This window comes from Tamandua tetradactyla, chromosome 6, assembly GCF_023851605.1.
Source record: "Tamandua tetradactyla isolate mTamTet1 chromosome 6, mTamTet1.pri, whole genome shotgun sequence".
NCBI classification, from domain to species: domain Eukaryota; kingdom Metazoa; phylum Chordata; class Mammalia; order Pilosa; family Myrmecophagidae; genus Tamandua; species Tamandua tetradactyla.
Window position 1 is genome coordinate 2989333 of NC_135332.1, and position 22965 is coordinate 3012297.

Consider the following 22965-nt stretch of genomic DNA (forward strand, 5'->3'; position numbering starts at 1 on the left):
AAAGAATTCAAGGATGGGAGATTTAAAGTTGGTCATTCAAAGGAATGGTGAAATGAATTAGCTAAAATATTCAAAATTGGTTATGCTCTATAAAGCAATAAACTTTAACCTATGGGGGTTATCTTTTGCTACCAAACAATTGTTTGCATTGCTGTTGGATAAGAATCACATGCATTGTTCTCATCAAGAGTTGTTTTCACCGCTATTAGTGTTCTACAAGTTAAAGTTACTCTTTTAGAGTTGTAAAATATCCTAATCAATAGAACTCAAAGAAAGATACACATCCCAGATAATCCCAAAGCATAGTGGGTCAACTAGCTAATGCCCTGCATTATGTTGAAAGAACATCCAGTGATCCATTTGGCTATTTCCAAATTTTGTGTACTTGTACTTACTTAACAATACTGTGAGTGTGTTTACGCTCATTTTCTGACTGTGTTTTTGTCCAGGAGTGGGGAGGGAGGGAGCTCAATCATACTATAATAAAATGGACCGACATATTTGGCTTTGATGGGAAGTTTCAGGAACACTGGGAAGCTATCCCAACACTTAGGATAATTTCTCCAAAAATAGATTTTCTGGTCTTACCAGCCAGGACAAAGGAACCACTTTAGAAAATTGGGTAAAGCGATTACCAGGGTAACTGGGCCCTGGGGAGGAATGGGTCTTCTTCATTCCAGCTCCTTATTTTGGAAAAGGCCATACTTGGGGTAATGCAGAGAAAGGAGATTTATTTGCCTGAGGCGGGGAAGACTGAGCTGGGGACAGCTTGGAGGAAAAGGGCTCTGTCCAAGCAAATGCCTGGCTTTGGCTTCATGGCTGGGTTTCACATGGCTGTTTTGGTCTCTCCAGTTTCCCCTATTCTTCCCAACCTTTTCTCTTTCCCTTGACAGCCTGAGGACTGTTTACATTTGAATAGCATTTTGTGCTATGCCAAGTGCTTCTCCCTTACCTCACTGAATTCCTGCACGACTCCTGTAAGAAGATACAATTTCATAGTGGTTAGGTGACTTGCCCAAGATCATGATGATAAGAGGCAGATTCGGAATTCAAATATGGGCCTTCCAACTCACAAATTCCCATGTGCTTCCAGGCTATACTGCTGAGCCTTTTCTAACATTTCTGTAGTTCTTTCTGAACTAAGGTATATGTATTGGGAAGGGAAGAAAACTTGAGAAAATTTCAGAAAATCTGCCTTCCCCTGGAGAGTCAGCTGGACATGCCTCCACGGTTACATCACTTCTCCTCCCCCACCCATATTTAAGCTCTGAATATTAGTGCATCGGAGCCTGGGATCCACTGTGTAGTGGGAATAAGTGAATAGACTAATTGAAGAAAGGGTAAGTTGACCTCTCTGGGCCTCAGATTTTCATTTGCGCGATGCAGGGGTTGGTTCCAGCTATTAATTAAACGCTTTCCATCGGTTCTGATCTGACACTTTGGGCCCATGGCTCAGCCTGGCTCCATCACTTGGCCTCCTCATTTGAAGGTAGTAATGCCTTCTCCTGATCGGCCACATTGTCCTTCTAACCGCTTGTGCTTGATAGGGTATATTTTTGCGCATCTGAGATCTGTAAATTTGGGCACATTGGGTGGGATGAGGTAGGCCACGTACTTCTGTGAGCGGAGTCGGGTGCTAATGTCTTGGTCTCATTGTTTCAGGCCCCAACATCTGTTCTACCCGAGGTGTGAGCTCCTGTCACCAGTGTCTGTCTGTGAGTCCCGTGTGTGCCTGGTGCTCAGATGAGGTAAGGAGCAGATACACCTGGCCCTACTTCTTACACAGGCTTAGCTGCTTTTGTGCGGTAATGGACTCGTGGGAATGTTCCTGCCCCTTGTCTCTTCTGAGCAAAATGAGGGTGATGCCTGTCTGTGAACAGATGGTGAGGCAGGCTGTCATGGGGGTGTTGCTGGGAACGCTAGTGCAGCTCCTGCCTTAGCTGATTCCTTTGGACCTCCAGGCCTCACTATAGCTATTGCCACCCTGCCCCACACTTAACTTGCTTTTTTTTTTTTTTTTGCACGGGCAGGCACCAGGAATTGAACCCGGGTCTCTAGCATGGCAGGCGAGAACTCTGCCTGCTGAGCCACTGTGGCCCACCCTTAACTTGCTTTTTATTGGGTGGAGCATCCCAGGGAAGCAGGGACTCAGGTCTGAAGAGGAGAGACCAGAGAGGGTTTAGGTATGGAAGGTGGGCTGGCCTCCAGACATCCCAGAATTTTAGAAAGGCAAACAGTGGACGAATCCATACTTTGGTGTGGATTTTTAGTCAGAGGAACTTTTCTCTTCCCTTTTCCTCTCTGGTGATTGGACCTCTATGGATTTGTCTTTTCCTTTCTTTCTTGTCCTTCCCTCCTTCCTTCCCTCTCCTGGGTGTCAATGAGAGAAGGAGCTGGGCCAACTTGGTCAGGTTGAGAGGGTGACAGCTGTGTCTAGGCAAAGGGTTTGTTGTGTCTGGGCCCTTAGGGAATGAGCGTGTCTGAGGAATTGGCTGTGTTTGTGGCTGGGATGGGAATTCGGAGCTCGCAAGAGCTGGTGGGTGAAGGCAGCTGGAGAGATTCCTGGCGATTTGCAGTCTTCAGCTGAGTCACTGGCTTGGGCCCCTGCAGGTGGTTACTGGGGCTCCTGGCCTGGTGGCTTCTCAGCCACCTGAGGCTCTCACTGGCCATGAAAGCCTGCGCCTGCCCTCTCACGGTTTTTATGACCACTCCAACCCCAGTTCTCATTCTCTGTCTGCTTCTCTTCCTGATCCACTGAGTTTCCTAAAAAAGCAACCAGCAGGCTGTGCGGGCGGGGTGGGGAGTGGGAGCTGAGTTGTGAGATTTATAAACTCTTCCTTATTCCTCGGCAGGAGCCCTGCTAGAATAGCAGAGGCAAGCTCAACATGCTGCTTTGGCCAACGTGCTAAGTTGCACGTGAACTGCTCTCAGAGGCAGTTGCACAACATTTGGGTCACATGGACTTCATTTAGCAAATGAAACATTCCCTCGGGCTGGGGGGTGGGAGCGATGGGTGAGTCCTCCCCTCCACCTCTGCCAGGCTCTCCTCCCCTATGGGCTGAGCGGGGCTCAGCTCAAGTGTGATGTGACCTCCTCCCTTCTTATTTGCCTTATCCTCCTTCCCTTGGTTGCCATCAAAATATTATTAAGCCTCTTTTCACAAGGAAGTTGCCAATCTACAACTGAATCCTGGAATAGGGGCAAAGGGGGGAGCGCTGGATGGGGAGATTGCGTTATTTGAATTGGAAAGCCTGAAGCTGGCTTGAGCAGAAGGATGGCAAGGGGAGAAGCCTCAGTGAGACTCCAAGGATGCTCTCCCTCCTTGCTTCCCTCCTTTTCAACCCAAAGCAAGAGAAATGCAGGCACTTGTGGTCCAGAGGAGTCTGGGGAAAAAGTAAACCTCTTGGGGGGGAGGTCTTACCTCTCACCCCACATTTTTCAGTCCTCTTGATCAGCACGGGGACTAGCCAGGTAGTTGAGATATTTTGAGGTCTAACTGGACAAAGGCCTTACTTAGGTCATGTGACCAGATTTTGGCATTTCAAGTGTAGAGTATTTAGGAGTGACTCCTGGAGCAGGCCAGGGGAGGCCAGGAGAGGCCGAGGGAGGGCAGGTGGGAAGGTGTTGGTCAGCTTCAAAGCATGAGGACAGGACCAGCCTAGAAACGGGAATGGAGTTAGGGAGGAAATAGGGGACAGCTAGGATCGGTGAAAACTTATGATGGGAGATAGAAAGTCCAGTCAGGTATTCCCTGGGAGAATGGAATATAAACATGTAAGTAGGGGAGACCAGGGGTTTAGTGAGTGACAACAGAAAGGAAGGGAGGTGAGGGAGGGTGGAGAAATGGGAGATGGGAATCCTGGGGTTGACCTGGACATAACTGCAGGGTTTTTTCCTCGGGGGAGCACGGCTTCCCCGGGCCAAGTTTTAACTGTTGAAAAATGCCTCCGCTAACAAAAGGTGAACCATCTGGGCCACTTTTGCATGTGATTTGTTGAAATGTGGCCCCTGGAGGCCCCCCACCCCCACCCCCACCCCGTGCGTCTGCCTTGGCTGTCCCAGGCAGGGCTGGCAGTGCCTGGGAAAACAACTGGTTGGGCTCAGCTTTCCGGGTGTCTACCGAGGACAGCGGCGCCGGGTGTGCGTCGTGAACGCTTGGCCCGGTCGTAGGAAAGCGCAGCCAGCGGGGATGAGAACCGAGTTCTGGGCTCATCTGCACAGGGAGCGCTCTGCGAGGACTGAGCTCTGACCCGGGCGGGGGCGGTGTGTGCGTCTGGGCTGTAAATCCCGCCAGGGGACCTGCGCACACAGGCCACGTTTGTGACCTGGGCTCCAGTGGCACTGTGCTGGCATCTAGAACTTCCTAAACCCGCCTGGTGGTGAGAATCCCCTGGAGCGCTTGCTAAAAGAAGAGATTCCCAGGACGCACCCTGGACCTCCGGCCTCAGAACGCGGTCTTAGGATTGGGAGTTTGACAGACGTTGCTAATTGAAGGGGCTGATCATCCGGCCCGGGTGGGAGAAGGTTGAGTAGGGTTGCCAGTTAAAACGCAACAAGTACTTTTCGGTATAAATATGTCTCCCAAATTTGCTAAATTTTACAACCAACCCTAAGGTGAAGGAAAATACCAGGAATGTTTTTATGGCCCCTGAATGCACACCAGAAGGTGGACCAATTCACGCTCAGCCTGACACCCGAGTATGGAAGAGGAAGCATGAGTTTGGGGCTAGCCAAGCGGCAGAAGACTCCAATAGGGCTGGTTTTTAATCTTCTTCTACGCCTCTGCGGGAGGAAGGCTTAGACCACTATTTATATTCCTTTTAGTCACTCACATAATTTCTTTCTCACTTCTCTCCTCCTTTTTCTACTTTTTTTTTTGTTTTGTTTTAATCTGGAGGATGAATGTCCCTCTTGAGAGTGTTCCAGGCATTTTGGTCCAACCTGTTATTGTTTTAAAATATATAATATTAACAGGACTCCTCTTCTGGTAAACTAATGAGGTGTGAAATACCAATAACTATAAACCCTAAAATGTTCTCCTTTTAGTCTCCTTCCTCTTTGTGCCCCCTCCACACTTCTCTGAGTGTTCAACTGATTCTTGTCCTCCCCAGATGAGTCAATCAAGAGACAAATGCAAATTTACCTGGGTTCAGTAACTCTCTGGGGGATTAAAAAAAAGTACCAGGGCATATTGACCTTCCTTCCAAGAAAAGAATTTGCAATAATAGTAGTAGTTATAATGGTAATGGTAGAAAAGGGTCATCTTGCACATTTGCATTTATATAGCAAAAAGGATTTGAGTATATTTTACTTGTATTGAGATTTTTATATTTTGAAAGCGTGTCACACTCACTGACTTCTTTTATCCCCTGACCATCACTCCGAGGTAGATAGGATAGAGACAAGGTTTCAGGCTGTTACTCTCCCAAGTTCCAAAATGGGAGTCATGGAGGAAGGTACAAATGGTACACGTCACTCACCCGGCAAAGGGCGTGGACTCAGCAGGCTCACACCGCACGTGGCCAGAACCACTCGCCTCCGTGCTCAGGGTCTCCCCTGGGTCTTGATCACTCTTGCCCTTTTTGTGTAATATCCGGTCTCACTAAGAACTATGTCTCTAAGTCCACCCCCACCCCTACCTCCATTCCTGCTTTCTCTCTGAGTAACCTGGACCATTTCTTCTGCTTTCTCAGCCTGGGTTATTAGGAAATGGAATATTGTCCTAGGATGTTGAGGTCACTGCCTTGGTATCCTTTTTGGGACAGGAGGCTCTCAGGGAGAGCTTGGCTGAGAAATAGTCTTAGTATGTTCCCGACTCTGATGTCAGTGACCACAGAGAGAGGGGGAGGTAGTTTTCACTCCTCAGTGTTTTTGTTTCTAAAGGAATTCAAAACAAACCATAAGGACTGTCAGCAGGGCCTACTATTTTAAACCTTCAAGTAGGCGCTGTCCCGTTAGAAAATAGGGGCCGGGAGCCTCCCCCCACTCAGAAACATTCTCTCCTTCTAGTGATGTAGCCTGACGACCCATGATGGCCTGTCCTTTCTCATTCAGTTGCATCTCTCCACTGCCTGTTCTCTCCTTTAGCATCTGTCTTCATTCTGGAAAGAATCAGCTGCTCAGTGGCTCTTGGTCTATCCAATCATTGCCTTTTTTGGAAGAATTTCTCCCTGAGGCTTTGTGGGCAGCTGGAATCAGAGATAAGGTTGGGATAAGAAAGAGACTGTTTCCTGAGGAAGAAAGGTTGGGAGAGAGATGGGCAGGGACAGAAGAGGGATGTGAGCCTGAAAACCTGAGGTGCCCATGAGTTCTCGCCCTGCCATTCTGTCCTCTGCCGGAGCTGGGGCAGGGTTGGGGATTTTCATCTCCCTCAGAGACTTGGAGGGTCTGTGATGTCCATGGTTAGAATATTTGAGCTGGGAAGGTTAAGTCCTAGGTGCTTGTTCTAGTTTGTTAGCTGCTGGAATGCAATATGCCAGGGACGGAATGGCTTTTAAAAAGGGAAGTTTAATAAGTTGCTAGTTTACAGTTCTAAGGCTGAGATAATGTCCCAATTAAAGTAAGTCTATAGAAATATCCAACCAAAGGCATCCAGGGAAAGATACCTTGGTTCAAGAAGGCCGATGAAGTTCAGGGTTTCTCTCTCAAATGAGAAGGCACATGATGAACACAGTCAGGGTTTCTCTCTCGGCTGGAAGGGCACATGACGAACAACACGGCGTCATCTGCCAACTTCCTCTCCTGGCTTCCAGTTTCATGAAGCTCCCCGGGAGGCGTTTTCCTTCTTCATCTCCAAAGGTCTCTGACTGGTAGACTCTGCTTCTCGTGGCTATGTTATTCTCTGCTCTCTCGGAAATCTCTCATTCTCCAAAATGTTTCCTCTTTTTGGGGGCTCCAGTAAGCCAATCAAGACCCACCCAAATGGGTAGAGACACGCCTCCCCTAATCCAGTTTAACAACCACTCTTAATTAGGCTACATCTCCAGGGAGATGATCTAATTACATACAGTATTGAATAGGGATTATTCTGCCTTTACAAAATGGGGTTTTTGATTAAAACATGGCTTTTCAAGGGTGCATACATCCTTTCAAACCAGCACAGTGCGCTTTCTCATGGCTGCTGCCCTTCTTTACCCTCTGCTTGTGAAGCGGAGAGAGGAAGAAGGAAGCTGCTTCCAGGAGCTGTTTTTACTTTTTACCTGGGTCAAAGTGGTCCTCATGCCATTGGTACTGCTCATGCTTCCATCTGTGGTGGGAAGCCCTCCTGGGTCTCGGAGAACTGAAAGGGAGTGGGGGAGAGGCTTTGAGCATCAGGAGGGGTTTTGGGCTGCAGAATCCTGAAATTTTTAGTACAGATGGCTCCCTGGGGCCCCTGTTTTTCCTGGCAGTACTGCTACTGGGTCAAATGATGGGACCGAGAAGGCAGGCAGTTATTCCTCCTGCCCCACACCTCCCACATCCCCATCTTCTATCCTGTCCCCTACCTGGACCATTCTCTTGTGTAGCCCTTGTCAGGACCATCGCTTCCACCCTCCTGCTTTTCTGCCTCGGTCCTCACTGTATACAGAGTGTAATAAAACTGATCATTTAATGAGGATAATTTGATAATTTGATAAGCCAGAGAATCTCGGTTAGAATCTTAGTTCTGCCACTTCCTAACTCTGCCACTTTGGGCAAGTTACTTAACTCCTCCAAACCTTAGATTCCTCACTTGTCAAATAATAATAGTTCCAGCCTTACAGAACTGTCAGGAGGATTGTGATAGTCCACTTAAAGTGCTGACCACAATGCCTGGACATACAGTAAGTGCTCAGTAAATGTTACCAAGAGTTGTTCTGAGATACTGTTCTGGGTTATCCAGCTGGCTTCTGGAAGTGGTTGTGAGAGGGAGTGGAGGGTTGGGGGACGGTCTGAAGCCTGGGTTTCATAGGCCAGAGGAGGGGTTTTCCACCTTTCTGGCCAGTCCCCTCAACCTGACAAGGGGCCATCATGGACATGTGACCACACCATGCTGGATAAATTTGATGAATGTCAGAGCAAGAAGGGACAGAAAATACCATGCCATTTAATCCCTCTTTGTACAGACAAGGGAAATGAGGGTCAAAGAAGTGAAATGACTTATCTGAGGTCCCGTGGCTCATTAGTGGCAGACCTTGGATGAAATGCATGTCCTGGTGTCCAGTGTCCTTTCCTATACAGCATGTTCCTCAATGAACACTCAGGTGGAAGCACAAGCAGGGTCCCAGAGCCACAGAGGGTCGTGGGAATGCACCAGGGTTTTAGGGATGGCACTCAATTTGTCCTTTGTCCAGGATGGAGGAGGAAGCTGAAATGAAAGTGTTCTAGTTTGCTAGCTGCTAGAATGCAATATACCAGAAACAGAATGGCTTTTAACAAGGGGAATTTAATGAGTTGCTGGTTTACAGTTCTAAGGCCGAGAAAATGTCCCAATTACAACAAGTCTATAGAAATGTCCAGTCACAGGCATCCAGGGAAAGATACCTTGATTCAAGAAGGCCGATGAAGTTCAGGGTCTCTCTCTCAAGTGAGAAGGCACATGGTGAACACAGTCAGGGCTTCTCTCTCAGCTGGAAGGGCACATGGCGAACACAGCGTCATCTGCTAACTTACTCTCCTGGCTTCCTGTTTCATGAAGCTCCCCGGGAGGCGTTTTCCTTCTTCATCTCCAAAGGTTACTGGCTCGTGAACTCTCTGCATCTCATGGCTACATCGTTCTGTTCTCTCTGAATCTCTCTCTCCAAAATGTTTCCTCTTTTATAGGACTCCAATAAACCAATCAAGACCCACTCAAATGGGTGGAGACACATCGTCCCTTAATCCAGTTTAACAACCATTCTTGACTAAATCACATCTCATTACAGTTTCAAACATACAGCATTGAATAGGGATTATTCTACCTTTATGAAATGGGATTTATATTAAAACATGGCTTTTCTTAGGGGGCATACTTCCTTTCAAACCAGCACAGAAAGGATAGGCTCCACCCAGTGGCCTGGGTATGGGGATATGCCCAAGCCATAAATTAATTTATCCAGTAGTATTTATCAGCAACTCATAAGAACAGTTAACATCTATCGAGTACTTACCTTGGCCCTGTGCTGTGCTATATTTATACATGCATGGTCTTAGTGAGCCCTCTCTTCTCGTTACAGCTGAGCAAACTAGGCTAGAAAAGTTTAGGTGACTCACCCTAGTAACTAACTGGTAAGTGGCAGAGCTGGGATGAACTCTTGCCAATCTACTAATCTACTCCTGTGCTCTTAATCCCCACTCTACTGTCCCCCATACTGCCTTCCCTTTCTCAACTTTGTGTTAGGTCCTGGGCCGGGTGCCCGGAACAGAATGGAAATGAGAGCTCAGTCCCTGCTCTCCTGGATTTGCTGCCTAGCCAGCTCCAACACGGTGGCTTCCAAACTCGTCTTTTTTTTTTTTTTTTTTTTTAGGTTACATCAGAACAAAAACTGTGACTCATGCTTTCATTTCACAAACGATTACATGTTAAAGTGAATAGATTTTTCAATATTCCTTTTAGCATTTTACAAGTACAATAGAAAACTTGAAGAATCAAATTAAGGTAGTTGTAGCTCATTAGGTAAATGTTGCTTATTATTATCACATTGTTCACAGTAATTTTTTGAAAAATAAAAAAGCTCCAATCACTCTTGCAGAGAACAATTTTATCTAAAAGGATTGAAAAATATGAATACAAGGCCTTTAATTACATAACAGGCAATAAATATGCTGTATGAATACAGCCTATACACAGCCTTGTACCTATAATGTACTGAAAAGTTAGCTGTCACAAATGTAATTGTACTTTTTTTAAGAAATCAATTTGACTCCCAGCCGAAGGTTTGCTACTTTAACAAAGGCTACAAACAGTACAATTGAGCCAGAAAACAGTGTGACTGACAAAACTCCAAGAAGGAAACATCTAACAAATAAATAAAAAAGCCACAGACCATTCCTGTTGATATTAGCATATACTAAAAACCTTTATATGCTGCTACTATGATTTGTTTGGTTTTAAATTATTGTTTAGTGATATGTTAAAGAGTCAGCTGGTGCTCTTAAAGTTAAAAATGATTGTGTAGCCACATTATTGCTCTCAGTGTCCTGTGTGGAAAGTTGCTACTACCGTACAGTTTTGATTGAACCTTTATTTCACGACAGGCCTTTCTTTAACTTAGAATTGCACAGAAGAAGCCTATTTAAAAAGTACAATAAAAATGTGCACAAATCAGACTCAAGAAGAGTGCGTATGTTGTTCACTCTCTACAATGTTATGCTGATAAGTGAAGAGACAATAGAAATGCTGCCATTAAAATGTTTCCGTGGAGGAGTAATTGGCTGAAATTTTTTATTTCTTTGAAGAAGTTATTCCAGGTCAAATTTGACCCTAACCTACAGAAAGGAGTACATTGCCTATCATTATTTATGATATATATTATACCCCAGACCCCACAATATATAAAAGTTTCACATAACAATGCACTTTTACTAAATATGCACTTTGATATTTTATATTCCATTCTATTACATTTCATTTAAAGTATATTTTAAAAAAGCATATTTTTAGATTGTATATTAAACATTGTATGAAATGATAGTTCAGACCTAATAAATTGACCCATAAATGGATTGCATTTCACAGTTTGAAAGATGTCTGACAGGTATCTTACTCTAGATGCCCCCTTTCTGGCTACCAGTCCATGAACAGGCCCTCATTTAGCTTTTCTGATGCCTCTGTTTCCCCCTTCCTGGGAAGGACTACACCAGTTCATTCATGCTGGTTTAGATCCTAGGCTGGGCAAGCCCTAGGCCAGTGGGAGGTAGCAGAGAGTGCAGGAGGCAGAGGGTTACCAGAGCTCTGATCACAGAGCTTCCCCGTGGGCTCTTGTCTTACAGGCCCTGCCTGTGGGCTCGCCCCGCTGTGACCTGAAGGAGAACCTGCTGAAGGATAACTGTGCTCCAGAGTCCATCGAGTTTCCCATCAGCGAGGCCCGTGTACTGGAGGCCAGGCCCCTTAGCGACAAGGGCTCTGGAGACAGCTCCCAGGTTACGCAAGTCAGTCCCCAGAGGATTGCGCTCCGATTACGGCCAGGTAGGAACGGGGCTCAGTGCTAGCACAGGGCACAAGGTGGAGGTCTGAACAGGGAGTCTTGGGGAAGCAGCCCAAAAGACAGATGGGGTGAGAAGAGAAGAATGTGGGGGAGATACGGAGGTATGGGCAGGAGAATGACAGTGAATAGCAGGTGTTGGGATTTGAAAGCAGACTAAGTTGGAATCTTGACTCTATCAGATAGCTGTTTTACCTTTGGGAAATTATTTCACCATTTGGCGTAGTAGGTGGTCGAAAAATGCTTGTTTCTTTTTCCACCCAAATGCCTGTTTTACCTACCCTACAGCTTTGTGATGCGGCTCAGATGAGATATTGGATGAGAGAGGAATTGTAGGTCCTTTTCCATGTGGGGCAGAAGCCTGGGGGCAGAGAGAAAAATAGGGGCCAAAGAGCTGCAGACAGAGTAAGGAGTAGACTAGGAGACAGGCTTTTTGAAGCACTGATTTTGACTTTCCAATTAAATCAGGAGGGATTTAAAAGAGTACCTATTCCGAGCAAGGCATGTGTCGGGTGCTACGGGATTCAGAGAAGGGTAGGACACATTCCTGCCTTTTACAGAGTCTGATGTGCAGTAACCGGGAAAACCTTACGACTTTGGGTGGAAAACCCTTGGGACCCAGCGGGTTAGACCCAGAGGACTTAGAAAGAGTGGAGGATTTTAGAATGGAAAAGAAGAGGATAAGATGAGGGATCAGTACATCAGGAGAGGAATAGAATTGCAAGGGAGAGTGGAAGGGACCAGGACTTTCAAATTTGGTTTAATCAAGCTGTTAGTTAGTCCCAACTGGGTCCAAATGCACTTATTAAGTCTTAGAGGGAGAAGAGGAGAAAAACTAACCCCCTGCTGCCTTCCAGATGATTCGAAGAATTTCTCCATCCAAGTGCGGCAGGTGGAAGATTACCCTGTGGACATCTATTACTTGATGGACTTGTCCTACTCCATGAAGGATGATCTGAAGAGCATCCAGAACTTGGGTACCAATCTGGCCTTGCGGATGCGTGAGCTAACCAGTAACCTGCGTATTGGCTTTGGGGCCTTTGTGGACAAGCCTGTGTCACCATACATGTACACCTCCCCACCACAAGCCCTCAAAAATCCCTGCTATAAGTACGTACCTACTCGAGGAGACAGGATGGCATCCATCTCCCCTGCCCCAGGCAGGACCAAGTCCTGTTTCCTATTTCTAGCTCTAGGTTTCCTTACGTCATTGGTTTCCTTACGGCCAAACTCTATCTCCTCTCATTCTTGGTCTTCCTAATTGGCAAATAGGCTAGTTGATCTGGAGTTTGTGTCAATAGAGTCCCAGGCTGCCGGGAGATTTAGAAAGAGAAATCCATCAGCTTCTTGGTCTGGCAGGTGAGAGAGATGGGAGGGGAATGATGTCAGAAGGAGAGAAAAATTTATGGGTAGGCAAACAGGAATTCCGAATTATGATTTCAGAAGGATTGATTCTATCATTGTCATCCTTATCACTAAGAATGTTAGTCCTACAGGGTTAAAATCCAGGGGATTGCCTTCAATGTGGGAGACCTGGGTTCAATTCCCAGACCATGCACACCCCCCCAAAAAATCCAAGGGATTAAATGCTAGAGTGAAATAAAAGTGGAAATGACATTTATTGAATAATCTGCAAATTGTGCCTCTTTTGACACTTCAGCTTACAAGTGAATGGCTTATTTATTTAATTGGTGAAGCTGCACGGATCAATGGATTATGATAATTTAAAATGATGGCTATTGAGCCTGACAGCATGAATTTACTCACTAGTTTTCAAAATTGTATGATGTAGACTTTAATCTTCTGTCTGTGTTGTAAGGTTCCCCAGTAAAGACATCAGCCATTAATTAAACAAACAAACCATGAGCCCTAGGACAGAAACGTCTCCATTGGCACAATCAATTTATTGATGGTTCAGGAACATTAACTTTACCTTAAACATTAACTTAAAGCTTTTGCTTTAAGTGTTAAATGTAAGATGATGACAACAATGGGAGATTTGACTATGTTCCTCACTCTGGTCTAAGTGCTTTACATGGATTAACTCTTTGAATCCTTACAATAACTCTTATGAGATATTGTTGTCCCCATTTTATAGGTTAGGTTAGGGAGGCTTGCCCAAAGTCCCAGGACTAGTAAGTGGTGAAGCTGGGATTTGAATCTCGGTGGTCTGGTTCCAAGCACACTATCTGCTCCCTTAGGCTAGCTGGAGATAAGGTTGATGTGATGCCTTAGGTAATTCGAGGGCTTTCGAGTCTGAACCACTTGGATAATTGTGTTTGTATGGATCTAGCCTAGACATACCACCATCCATACTTGTCACTCTCCCTTTTCCTTCCCGCTCCCCACACTGCCTCTTCCATCAGGGTATCTGCTTAAATTATCTCCCGTCCCTCCCTAGCATGAAGACCACCTGCTTACCCATGTTTGGCTACAAGCATGTACTGACGCTAACTGACCAGGTGACCCGCTTCAACGAGGAGGTGAAGAAGCAGAATGTGTCTCGGAATCGTGATGCCCCAGAGGGTGGCTTTGATGCTATCATGCAGGCTACAGTCTGTGATGTGAGTTTGGAGGGCATGGAGTGCCAGATGTGCCTGGCATGGATTAAAATGGGGAAAGAAGTGGCTCAACCCTGGTGATTTCTGGTGTGAAGTAAGAGATAGGAGTTAAGCTGAGCCTCAGGCAGGTATGAACAACGTAGCTTCTGATATGCAACTTCTGCTTATGTCCGCTACCTGGCCAGAGCTGACTTTTCTTTGAATTTCAGTGGTTCATGATGTTTTCTGGGGAGAGCATCTTCCCATCTTCTTTAGAAGTATTTCATAGTTAAGGCTGTGTTAACCTCAGTGAAGTGGGCAGCTGTTCAGATGGGATTTCTTCTAGACAAGCCCAGCTCTGCAGATGCTGATGGCTTTAAGATGGGCAGTGTCATGGTTGTTGGTTATATGTGGAGTTGAAGAAGGTGCCGTTCAGCTATTTGAGCTAATAAGCCGTGAGACTGTTTTCCTAAGAGGTTAGAAACACTGAGTTGGAAAGTAGTGACTTGGGTTCCAAGGACTAGGACTGAGATCCTTCGCCAAGAAGAATTGTGCAGCCTTTAAGGCAGGGAGGTCCTTGGGTCTTTGTTCTTTACTAATGACATGGCTAAAGTTGCTTTGTCTCTCATACCTTTTATTTAAAAAAACAGGAAAAGATTGGCTGGAGGAATGATGCATCCCACTTGCTGGTGTTCACCACTGATGCCAAGACTCATATAGCACTGGATGGAAGACTGGCTGGCATTGTTCAGCCCAATGATGGACAGTGCCATGTTGGCAGTGACAACCATTATTCTGCCTCCACTACTATGGTGAGATCACTGGCACAACTTACTGTCCCTATTCACTATGGCCAGGGCTGCCCTAACCCAGGCACAGCTTTTGTGTAAATAGAAAATTGGCAGCCCTTTCTCTGGGCAGGTTTCAGAACCCCTCAACTTCTCCAACCAGACAGTGTCATCTAAGGTACAACCTGTGGTCGGTGTTACACCATCTCCACTGCTTCCATGATGGCATCCAGAATGGACCATAAGGACTTTTGCAGGCCCAGCTTGGGAAGCAGCCTTTCCTCTTTACTCTGCACTGATTAGTTGGTTCTTGGAAAACCATGCTCACTGTGGTTATTGTAATAAGGCAGAGCAAAAAGGGACAAAGATCACTGAAAGCATGGAGAGCAGGTCCTTTGAGGAAAGATTATAGGAATCAGAGTCATATAGCTTGAAGGAAAGAAATCTAAAGAATGATTTAGTTGATATATGAGGAGACTTCCTATAAACTGTTTTCTGTAGACATAGAAGATTAAATAAGAGGAAAGGAGTTTATACTGAAACAGGGGAAATTGCTGTGAGCTGTAGGAAAAATATGTTGGCCCTTGGAATGCTCATGCTCTGGGGATCTGGGGAAGGTGTCAACTCTTCATCTCTTAAAAATAATATAGCAACTACCTAGTCTAGGTAGTTTAAATGTACATGTTCATAGAAGCAGGAGACTGAGCCAGATGATCTCATGAGCTCCCATCTAGGTGTAGGATCCCCCCCCATGGACATGTTCACAATTCACCACCATCTCCAGTGTCACATGAGTTCCTTTGTGTCACCCAAAAGCCAAGCTGAGCACTACCAGGTGATGAGTGAGTCAGCACCCAGTTGGTGAGCAAGGCACTGTACCAGGGGCTGAGGGAGATACAGAAAATATAAGCTCCCACCATTCAGGAAGTTTTGGTTTAATTGAGAAAGGACACAAGTACCTACTGATAATATATGACATGATTCGTGCTCAGTGAGTGGCACAGTCAATAAGAGCTGCAGGTATTCAATGGAGGGATGCTCATCATGAACTAGAGTGGTCAAGGAAGGCCTCCTGAAAAGGTGGGACTTGAGATGGGTCTTAAAGAAGGTGGAGGATTACCAAAAGAAGGCCATTCCAGGTGGGTGGAAGGGCACAGGCTAGGTCAGTGATGATTGGAAGTGAAGAGTGGTGAATAAGGGTTAGAGAGGAAGGTGGAGGCCATATGAAGGAAAATCATGAATGTCAAGCCAAAGTCATTTGCTTCAAAACAAGGAGAAAGCCTCAAAACAATGAACCTAGTCCAGTGCCTGAACCATGGAAGCTGCTTCATAATGTTAATGCATTGAATTCAAGTAGGAAGACAGGAGCTCAGTTTTGGCACTGCTGGCCTGTACATTTTCATCTGTCCCTGGAGTTCACAACTGGGTTTGATCCAGTTTTGATCCTGGGATGAAAAAGTTTAAGCACCAATACTATCTCAGCCACAGTCTATATCTGCCAGGTCCTAAGACTTGGAATACAGTGATGGTAGGTGGAACTTCTCCATTAACCCCCAATTCTCCTTTTCCAGGATTATCCCTCCCTGGGGCTGATGACTGAAAAGTTATCCCAGAAAAACATCAATTTGATCTTTGCAGTGACTGAAAGCGTAGTCAGTCTCTACCAGGTGACAGTGCCTTGGGGGCTTCCTGGGATGCGGCCTGCAAGGGGGACCTGCCCTGGGGAGCCTGCATTTAAATGATGGTCCCATGCTAGCATTGGCCATGACCACCAACTGGAAAAGGCCCTCCTCCAATCTGTTCCCAGGTTGCTGAAGATTCCTTTCTGCAGGTGTCTCCTCCAACCATGAACCTACTCAGAAGGACCTATTGATGTTCACAGTGGTAGAAGGGAAGTAATTTGGTGTGAGAAGTATTAGAGGCTCTTTATAATTTTGTTTAGGCCTGAAAAACCACTGGATATATTCCTTATAGTGACAAGTAAAATATCCCATACTTCCCACTAATTCTCACTTCAAGACCCTCTATGTTATTTGGGGAGGGTTTTTGGAGACCATCATTTTCCTCCAGTAAGCCCTTGGAATCTCTGTCTTCCTTCTTAGAACTACAGTGAGCTCATCCCAGGGACTACCGTGGGGATTCTGTCTGCAGATTCCAGCAATGTCCTCCAGCTCATTGTTGATGCCTATGGGGTAAGTGTCTTGGTCTGAGATGGGCCTGCTAAGAGTCCACCTCACTTGATTTTTAGCCAGTAGGGATCAGATTTGGGCGTCCTGCTGCCAGGCCATCACCTGGTCTTACTGCCTTCCTCTTGTGCTCCCAGAGACCAGTTGATGGCCAGCACTAGGAAGGAAGCAGCCTTTTGAGAAAGTAATGGCCCAGCAAAGAATGCCAGGGAGCAGCAGGGACAACAGGTGGAGAGCTTAGAGGAGGTGGAAATGAGGGAGGGGATGGTGATGGTGATTAAATGAGGAAGAATCAGGATCTTGGTATTTTTGGGGGCAAAATGAGGGGTTGCTGGGCTCCAAAAATAAGGAAAAGAGGGAGCTAAGCCATGGGGAAGGCAAGGTAATTAAAAATTAGATAAAAATTGCCACCAGCCAAGGCATTCCCCCTTTGTGCACCCTGAGGCCTGTGGGAGTTTGTTGCTGCTTAGATTTCACTGAGAACTTACCTAGAAGACTCAAGTGAGAACAGGGTGAAGGAGCATATTCCTGGGCAGGAAACTTAGTAGGAAACTGAGACTCCGAGGAGTATTCCAGCAGCTTCTGGCACTGCCAGGGGGAGTCCCGGGTCCCCTGGCAGATTTTGCTGGGCATAGAATTGGTTCTTTCCCATTTCTTGTGAACTTAGTTCTTTACCTTTTGCCCTTTTTCTGCTCAGAAAATCCGTTCTAAAGTAGAGCTGGAAGTGCGTGACCTCCCTGAGGAGTTGTCTCTATCCTTCAATGCCACATGCCTTAACAACGAGGTCATCCCAGGCCTCAAGTCTTGTGTTGGACTCAAGATTGGAGACACGGTGAGGTGGGCTGGGCTGGGCAGGTGAAGCTTACCTCTGACTCTGGTCTTTGCTCTGGTGCATCTGAGGGCACCCTCCTCCTTCCTTCCCTGAACCTTCTTCCTGAAGGTCACTACATGTTAGATGTGATGGAGCTGCCAGCCTTCTCCCCTGAGCTTCTGTTGCCCAAACCTTCTTTGTTAAGTGAACTTTGCTATCAAGAGTTTAAAAATATTTGCATTTAGATTATTTCTGTTTGTTTAGTGTTGACTCCAAATGAAAATATTTCTTACCTTCAGCCCCCAACCTCCTCCAATACCTTTCCTTCTGCCATATGACAATGTAAAATGGTAGTATTGTCTATTCCATAAATATATATTGAACCCTGATCATGTGCCACGCATTGATCTAGCTGCCAAAGTTACAATAGCAAACACAGGCAAAAGTGCCTGCCCTTATGAAATTTCGGAATGCAAGTGCTCCTTTTGCGCCTTCAGTCCCTCCAGGGCTTTCCTTATTGGTTTCTTCTCCTCTGCTTCTGCCCAAGGGGAGATGGGCCTATGGAAATTAGACAGTAGATCCTGAGCCTGGGGTTGGCCACTGAGTGAGGCAAATTCCCAATTTGTGTCGTGCTGATATTGTATGATCAGTCCAGGTAGGTGAGCTGGCTGGAGCAGTGTTCAGGACCATAGGTTCTGGTCTACTTGGGCCGCTTTATTTCACATGTGGATAAAAACACACCACAAACAACCTTCTCTTTCATGGCTGTAAATGTGTTTCTAAATCCAGCCAGATATTTCATGCCAGTACAACTGCCCCAGTGCTCCTGTTTTGGCTCTACAGGTGGTGGTACTTGGAAAGGCTGAGGAAGTCCAGAACATGGGAGGATGAGACACTCAATTTGGATACTTGGCAGGGCATCGAGCAGCTTCTTTTCCTCCAGGGCTAGGATGTTAACTAGGCCCACCTGTGTCTAAATGAGCTCTTGCTTTCCATCCAGGTGAGTTTCAGCATTGAAGCCAAGGTGCGTGGCTGCCCTCAGGAGAAGGAGAAGTCCTTCACCATCAAGCCTGTGGGCTTCAAGGACAGCCTCACAGTTCAGGTCACCTTCGACTGCAACTGTGCCTGCCAAACCCAAGCCCAGCCAAACAGCCCCCGCTGCAACAATGGCAACGGGACCTTCGAGTGTGGGGTGTGCCGCTGTGAGCCTGGCTGGCTGGGGGCCCAGTGTGAGTGCTCAGAGGAGGACTACCGGCCCTCCCAGCAGGAGGAGTGCAGCCCCCGGGAGGGTCAGCCTGCTTGCAGCCAACGGGGTGAGTGCCTCTGTGGCCAGTGCGTCTGCCACAGCAGTGACTTCGGCAAGATCACAGGAAAGTACTGCGAGTGTGACGACTTCTCCTGTGTCCGCTACAGGGGGGAGATGTGCTCAGGTGAGTAGAACTGTACCCCCCACTAATTCCTGTTACCACACACACACCACACACCTGCGGCCTCTGGAAACACAGGTCAAGAGCTTGAGGTGGACACAGCAAGGAACTTGCCCACACAGGAAAGCCCAGTGGGCAGAGCTGAGCAGATGGTGCTTCTCTCCAATGGCAGAAAAGCAGAGAAAACCTCAGCTCCTCTGAGCCTCAGATCCTTGGCTCAGAAGAAATGAGCCACTACTTCCAGGTCCTTCTCTCCCAGATCAGCATGGGAAGGAGGGGGGAGGACTTAAGGAGAAGGTAGGGTTTTTTTTATTATTTTTTCTTTTTTTGAATACCAGAAAACACAAAGCAAATGCAAACATTCCTATTTTGATCATTCTGTTCTACATATATAATCAGTAATTCACAATATCATCACATAGTTGCATATTCATCATCATAATCATTTCTTGGAACATTTGCATCTATTCAGAAAAAGAAGTAAAACGAAAACAGAAAAAAAATTTATACATGACATATCCCTTACCCCTCCCTTTCATTGATCACTAGCATTTCAAACCAAATTTATTTTAACATTTGTTCCCCCTATTATTCATTTTTATTCCATATGTTCTACTCCTCTCTTGACAAAATAGATAAAAGGAGCATCAGACATAAGGTTTTCACACTCACACACTCACATTGTGAAAGCTATATCATTATACAATCATTTTCAAGAAACATGGCTACTGGAACACAGCTCTACATTTTCAGGCAGTTCCTTCCAGCCTCTCCATTACATCTTGACTAACAAGGTGATATCTACTTAATGCGTAAGAATAACCTCCAAGATAACCTCTGGGCTCTGTTTGGAATCTCTCAGCCATTGATGCTTTGTCTCATTTCACTCTTCCCCCTGTTGGTTGAGAAGGTTTTCTCAATCCCTTGATGCTGAGTCTCAGCTCATTCTAGGGTTTTTCTTAATCCCTTGATGCTGAGTCTCAGCTCATTCTAGGATTTCTGTCCCATGTTGCCAGGAAGGTCCGCACCCCTGGGAGTCATGTCCCACGTAGACAGGGGGAGGGTGGTGAGTTTGCTTGTTGGGTTGACTGGAGAGAGAGGCCACATCTGAGCAACAAAAGAGGCTCTCTTGGGGGTGACTCTTAGGCCTATTTTTAAGTAGACTTGACCTATCCTTTGTGGGGTTAAGTTTCGTATGAACAAACCCCAAGACTAGGGGCTCAGCCTATAGCTTTGGTTGTCCACACTGCTTGTGAGAATATCAAGAATTCAACTTGGGGAAGTTGAATTTCTCCCCGTTCTCACCATTCCCTGAAGGGGACTTTGCAAATACTTTTCCACTCACTGATCGAATCACTCTGGGATTCATAGGGGCATCACTCTGGATAAACCAACAAAAAGAAGGTAGTTTTTTTGTCTTATTTTCTTTCAACTGTCCCTTCTGCTAATGTTCTAAGTCACTGGTTCATAATCTTCTCAAAGATAAGGACCAGTTCCTTTTTAAAAAAAATCACTGACTGATGATAATTAAATTTTTAATATTTATAGATTGAAGAAATACATGACGTTAGAAAGTATACCAAAGCTAGTAATAATTTTACATGAAATTACCTTTCATCCCAAGAGACTGGGGAAATAGTAGTATATGTGCAAGCTTTGGAGCACATTTAATGAATGAATACACTTAGAATATTCAGTATTGCAGAGAATTCTATTGGGTAGTGCTGCTGTAGAGATTACCAGCTGCAGACTGGGGATTATCGCTTTGAGCCCTTCTACCTTCAGGGTCCTGAGTTGCTGTCTTTCTCATGACAAAATTCAGTAAACTCTTGAGACCCACTGATGTTCCCAGGCTATTGTTTCCTTGCCACGAAGGCCGCTCCCTGGATATTTCCCCAGCAAGTAGTTGAACTAATTTTATTGTACTCTTGTTATGTGCAGACATACAGATGAAACTCCCACAGGACAAATAGGCTTACAGCTATTACTGGACCAGCTGGGTTAGGTTTATTATTATTATTAAAAAAAATATTTTTATTGTAAATCTTCACACAGATACTGTCCATGCATGGTGTGCAATCAAAGTCTCACAATATAATCACATAGTTGTGTATTCATCACCATGATCCTTTTTTAGAACATTTGCATCACTCTAGAAAAAGAAATAGAAAGAAAAAAATCACACATACCATACCCGATACTTCTCCCTCTCATCGACCACTAGTATTTTCATCTACCCGATTTATTTTACCCTTTGTCCCCTCTATTATTTATTTTTTATCCATATTTTTTTACTCATCTGTCCATACCCTGGATAAGGAGCAAAACAGAAACAAGGTTTTCACAATCCCACAGTCACATTGTCAATGTTTAATCTTTATGCAGTCATCTTCAAGAATCAAGGCTACTGGAGCACAGCTCAACAATTTCAGATACTTCCCCCCAGCCACTCCAATATACCATAAACTAAAAAGGAATATCTATATGATGCATAACCTACTGACTATGTTTGAAATCTCTCAGCCACTGAAACTTAATTTTGTCTCATTTTCCTCTTCCCCCTTTTGGTCAAGAAGACTTTCTCAATCCCTTGATGCCGGGTCCTGGCTCATCCCAGAATTTCTGTCCCATGTTGCCACAGAGAGTTACACCCCTGAGATTCATGTCTCATATTGGGGGGGGGGGCAGTGAGTTCACCTGCCTAGTTGGCTTAGGGAGAGAGGTCACATCTGAGCCACAAAAGAGGTTCTCTAGGGGTGACGCTTAGGCCTAATTTTAAGTTTTAGCCTATCCTTTGCAGGAATAAATTTCACAGGGGCAAACCCCAAGATCAAGGGCCCAACATATTGATTTAGTTGTTCTCATTACTTGTGAGAATATCAGAAATTCTCCAAATGGGGAAGTTGAATATTTCCTCCTTTCTCCCCAGTCCCCCAAAGGGATTTTGCAAATACTTCTTCATTCACTGCCCAAATTACTCAGAGTATATTGGGGCATCACACTAACCTGGACAAACCAACAAAATCTCATGCCCTATTCAAGATTCCATGTACTTATGGTGTTCAACTAAACTGACCATACAAGTTAAATTAGGAAATGCATTACCCAAAATATACATTTTGCACCAAATGAACATCTCTCTCTTTGGTCTCACACAGAAGTTGAAGTTTTAAAATATGGATGATATCATCCTTTACCCTGTATTCTGATTTACCTTAGTCCTATCCAGACCAGCTTCCTTCATATCTCTAGTTGAAGTCTGATCACTTTTTCAACTTTTAAAGTAGTTCCTGTATGCAGTACTGCTGACTTTCGTAGCTTCAGAGCTCTAACTCTGAGTTTCAGGTGTCAGATAAATATCCGAAGTTTCTGGCAATGACCAAGTTATAAACAAACAGCTCAGTATCTCAGAATTTAGAAATAACAATTACAACTCATGGATATATGTGACTGCTGTAAGCTTACAGTGTAGGAAACTTTACAATAGGCTCCAGCCTGATAACCCATGTTCTTGACTTCAGTTCACCAAGTTTTTATATTATAGTTAGTCCATATGATTGAGGTATGACAGTGTTTGTCTTTGTGTTCCTGACATTTCATTCAACCTATAGCCCTTATGGTTCATACATCTAGTTGCATGCCTCACAACTTCATTTCTTCTTGCTGCGGCTCAGTAGTCCATGCATACACCATAGTTCCCCTTTCTGTTCCTCATCATTGTATCCTTAGGCCACCTCCCTCCACTGTGGATTAGGAACACTGCCGCCAGAAACACCAGTGTGCCAATGTCCATTTGTGTCCCCACACTCAGTTCCTCTGGGTACATATGGAGCAATGGGGTTTCAGGATCAAATGGCAACCCCACCCCTAGCCTCCTGTGGAATCACCACACTGCCCTCCAAGGGACTGCACCTCTCATTTCCCTACCAACAGTTAAGAGGTATGTCTCTTTCTCTGAATTTTCTCTAGCACTTGTTTCTCTCTGTTCATTTTAAAACAGTTTTATTCACACATCATACAATCCAACTTAAGTATATAGACATGCCTTTGCCACCATAATCTATATGAAGAC

The 22965-nt window shown here is 45.3% G+C and overlaps 1 protein-coding gene across 1 annotated transcript in view; it reads left to right on the plus strand.

Moving 5' to 3' along the window:
• The window catches only part of ITGB3 (integrin subunit beta 3), a 61866-nt gene that overhangs the window by 20372 nt on the left and 18529 nt on the right, over positions 1-22965 (plus strand). Inside the window, exons 2-10 of the mRNA XM_077163466.1 lie at positions 1663-1748; positions 10930-11125; positions 11999-12251; positions 13543-13705; positions 14332-14493; positions 16041-16136; positions 16572-16661; positions 17353-17487; positions 18467-18896. Coding sequence (XP_077019581.1) covers positions 1663-1748; positions 10930-11125; positions 11999-12251; positions 13543-13705; positions 14332-14493; positions 16041-16136; positions 16572-16661; positions 17353-17487; positions 18467-18896 — 1611 coding nt within the window. The remainder of the gene's footprint in view (positions 1-1662; positions 1749-10929; positions 11126-11998; positions 12252-13542; positions 13706-14331; positions 14494-16040; positions 16137-16571; positions 16662-17352; positions 17488-18466; positions 18897-22965) is intronic.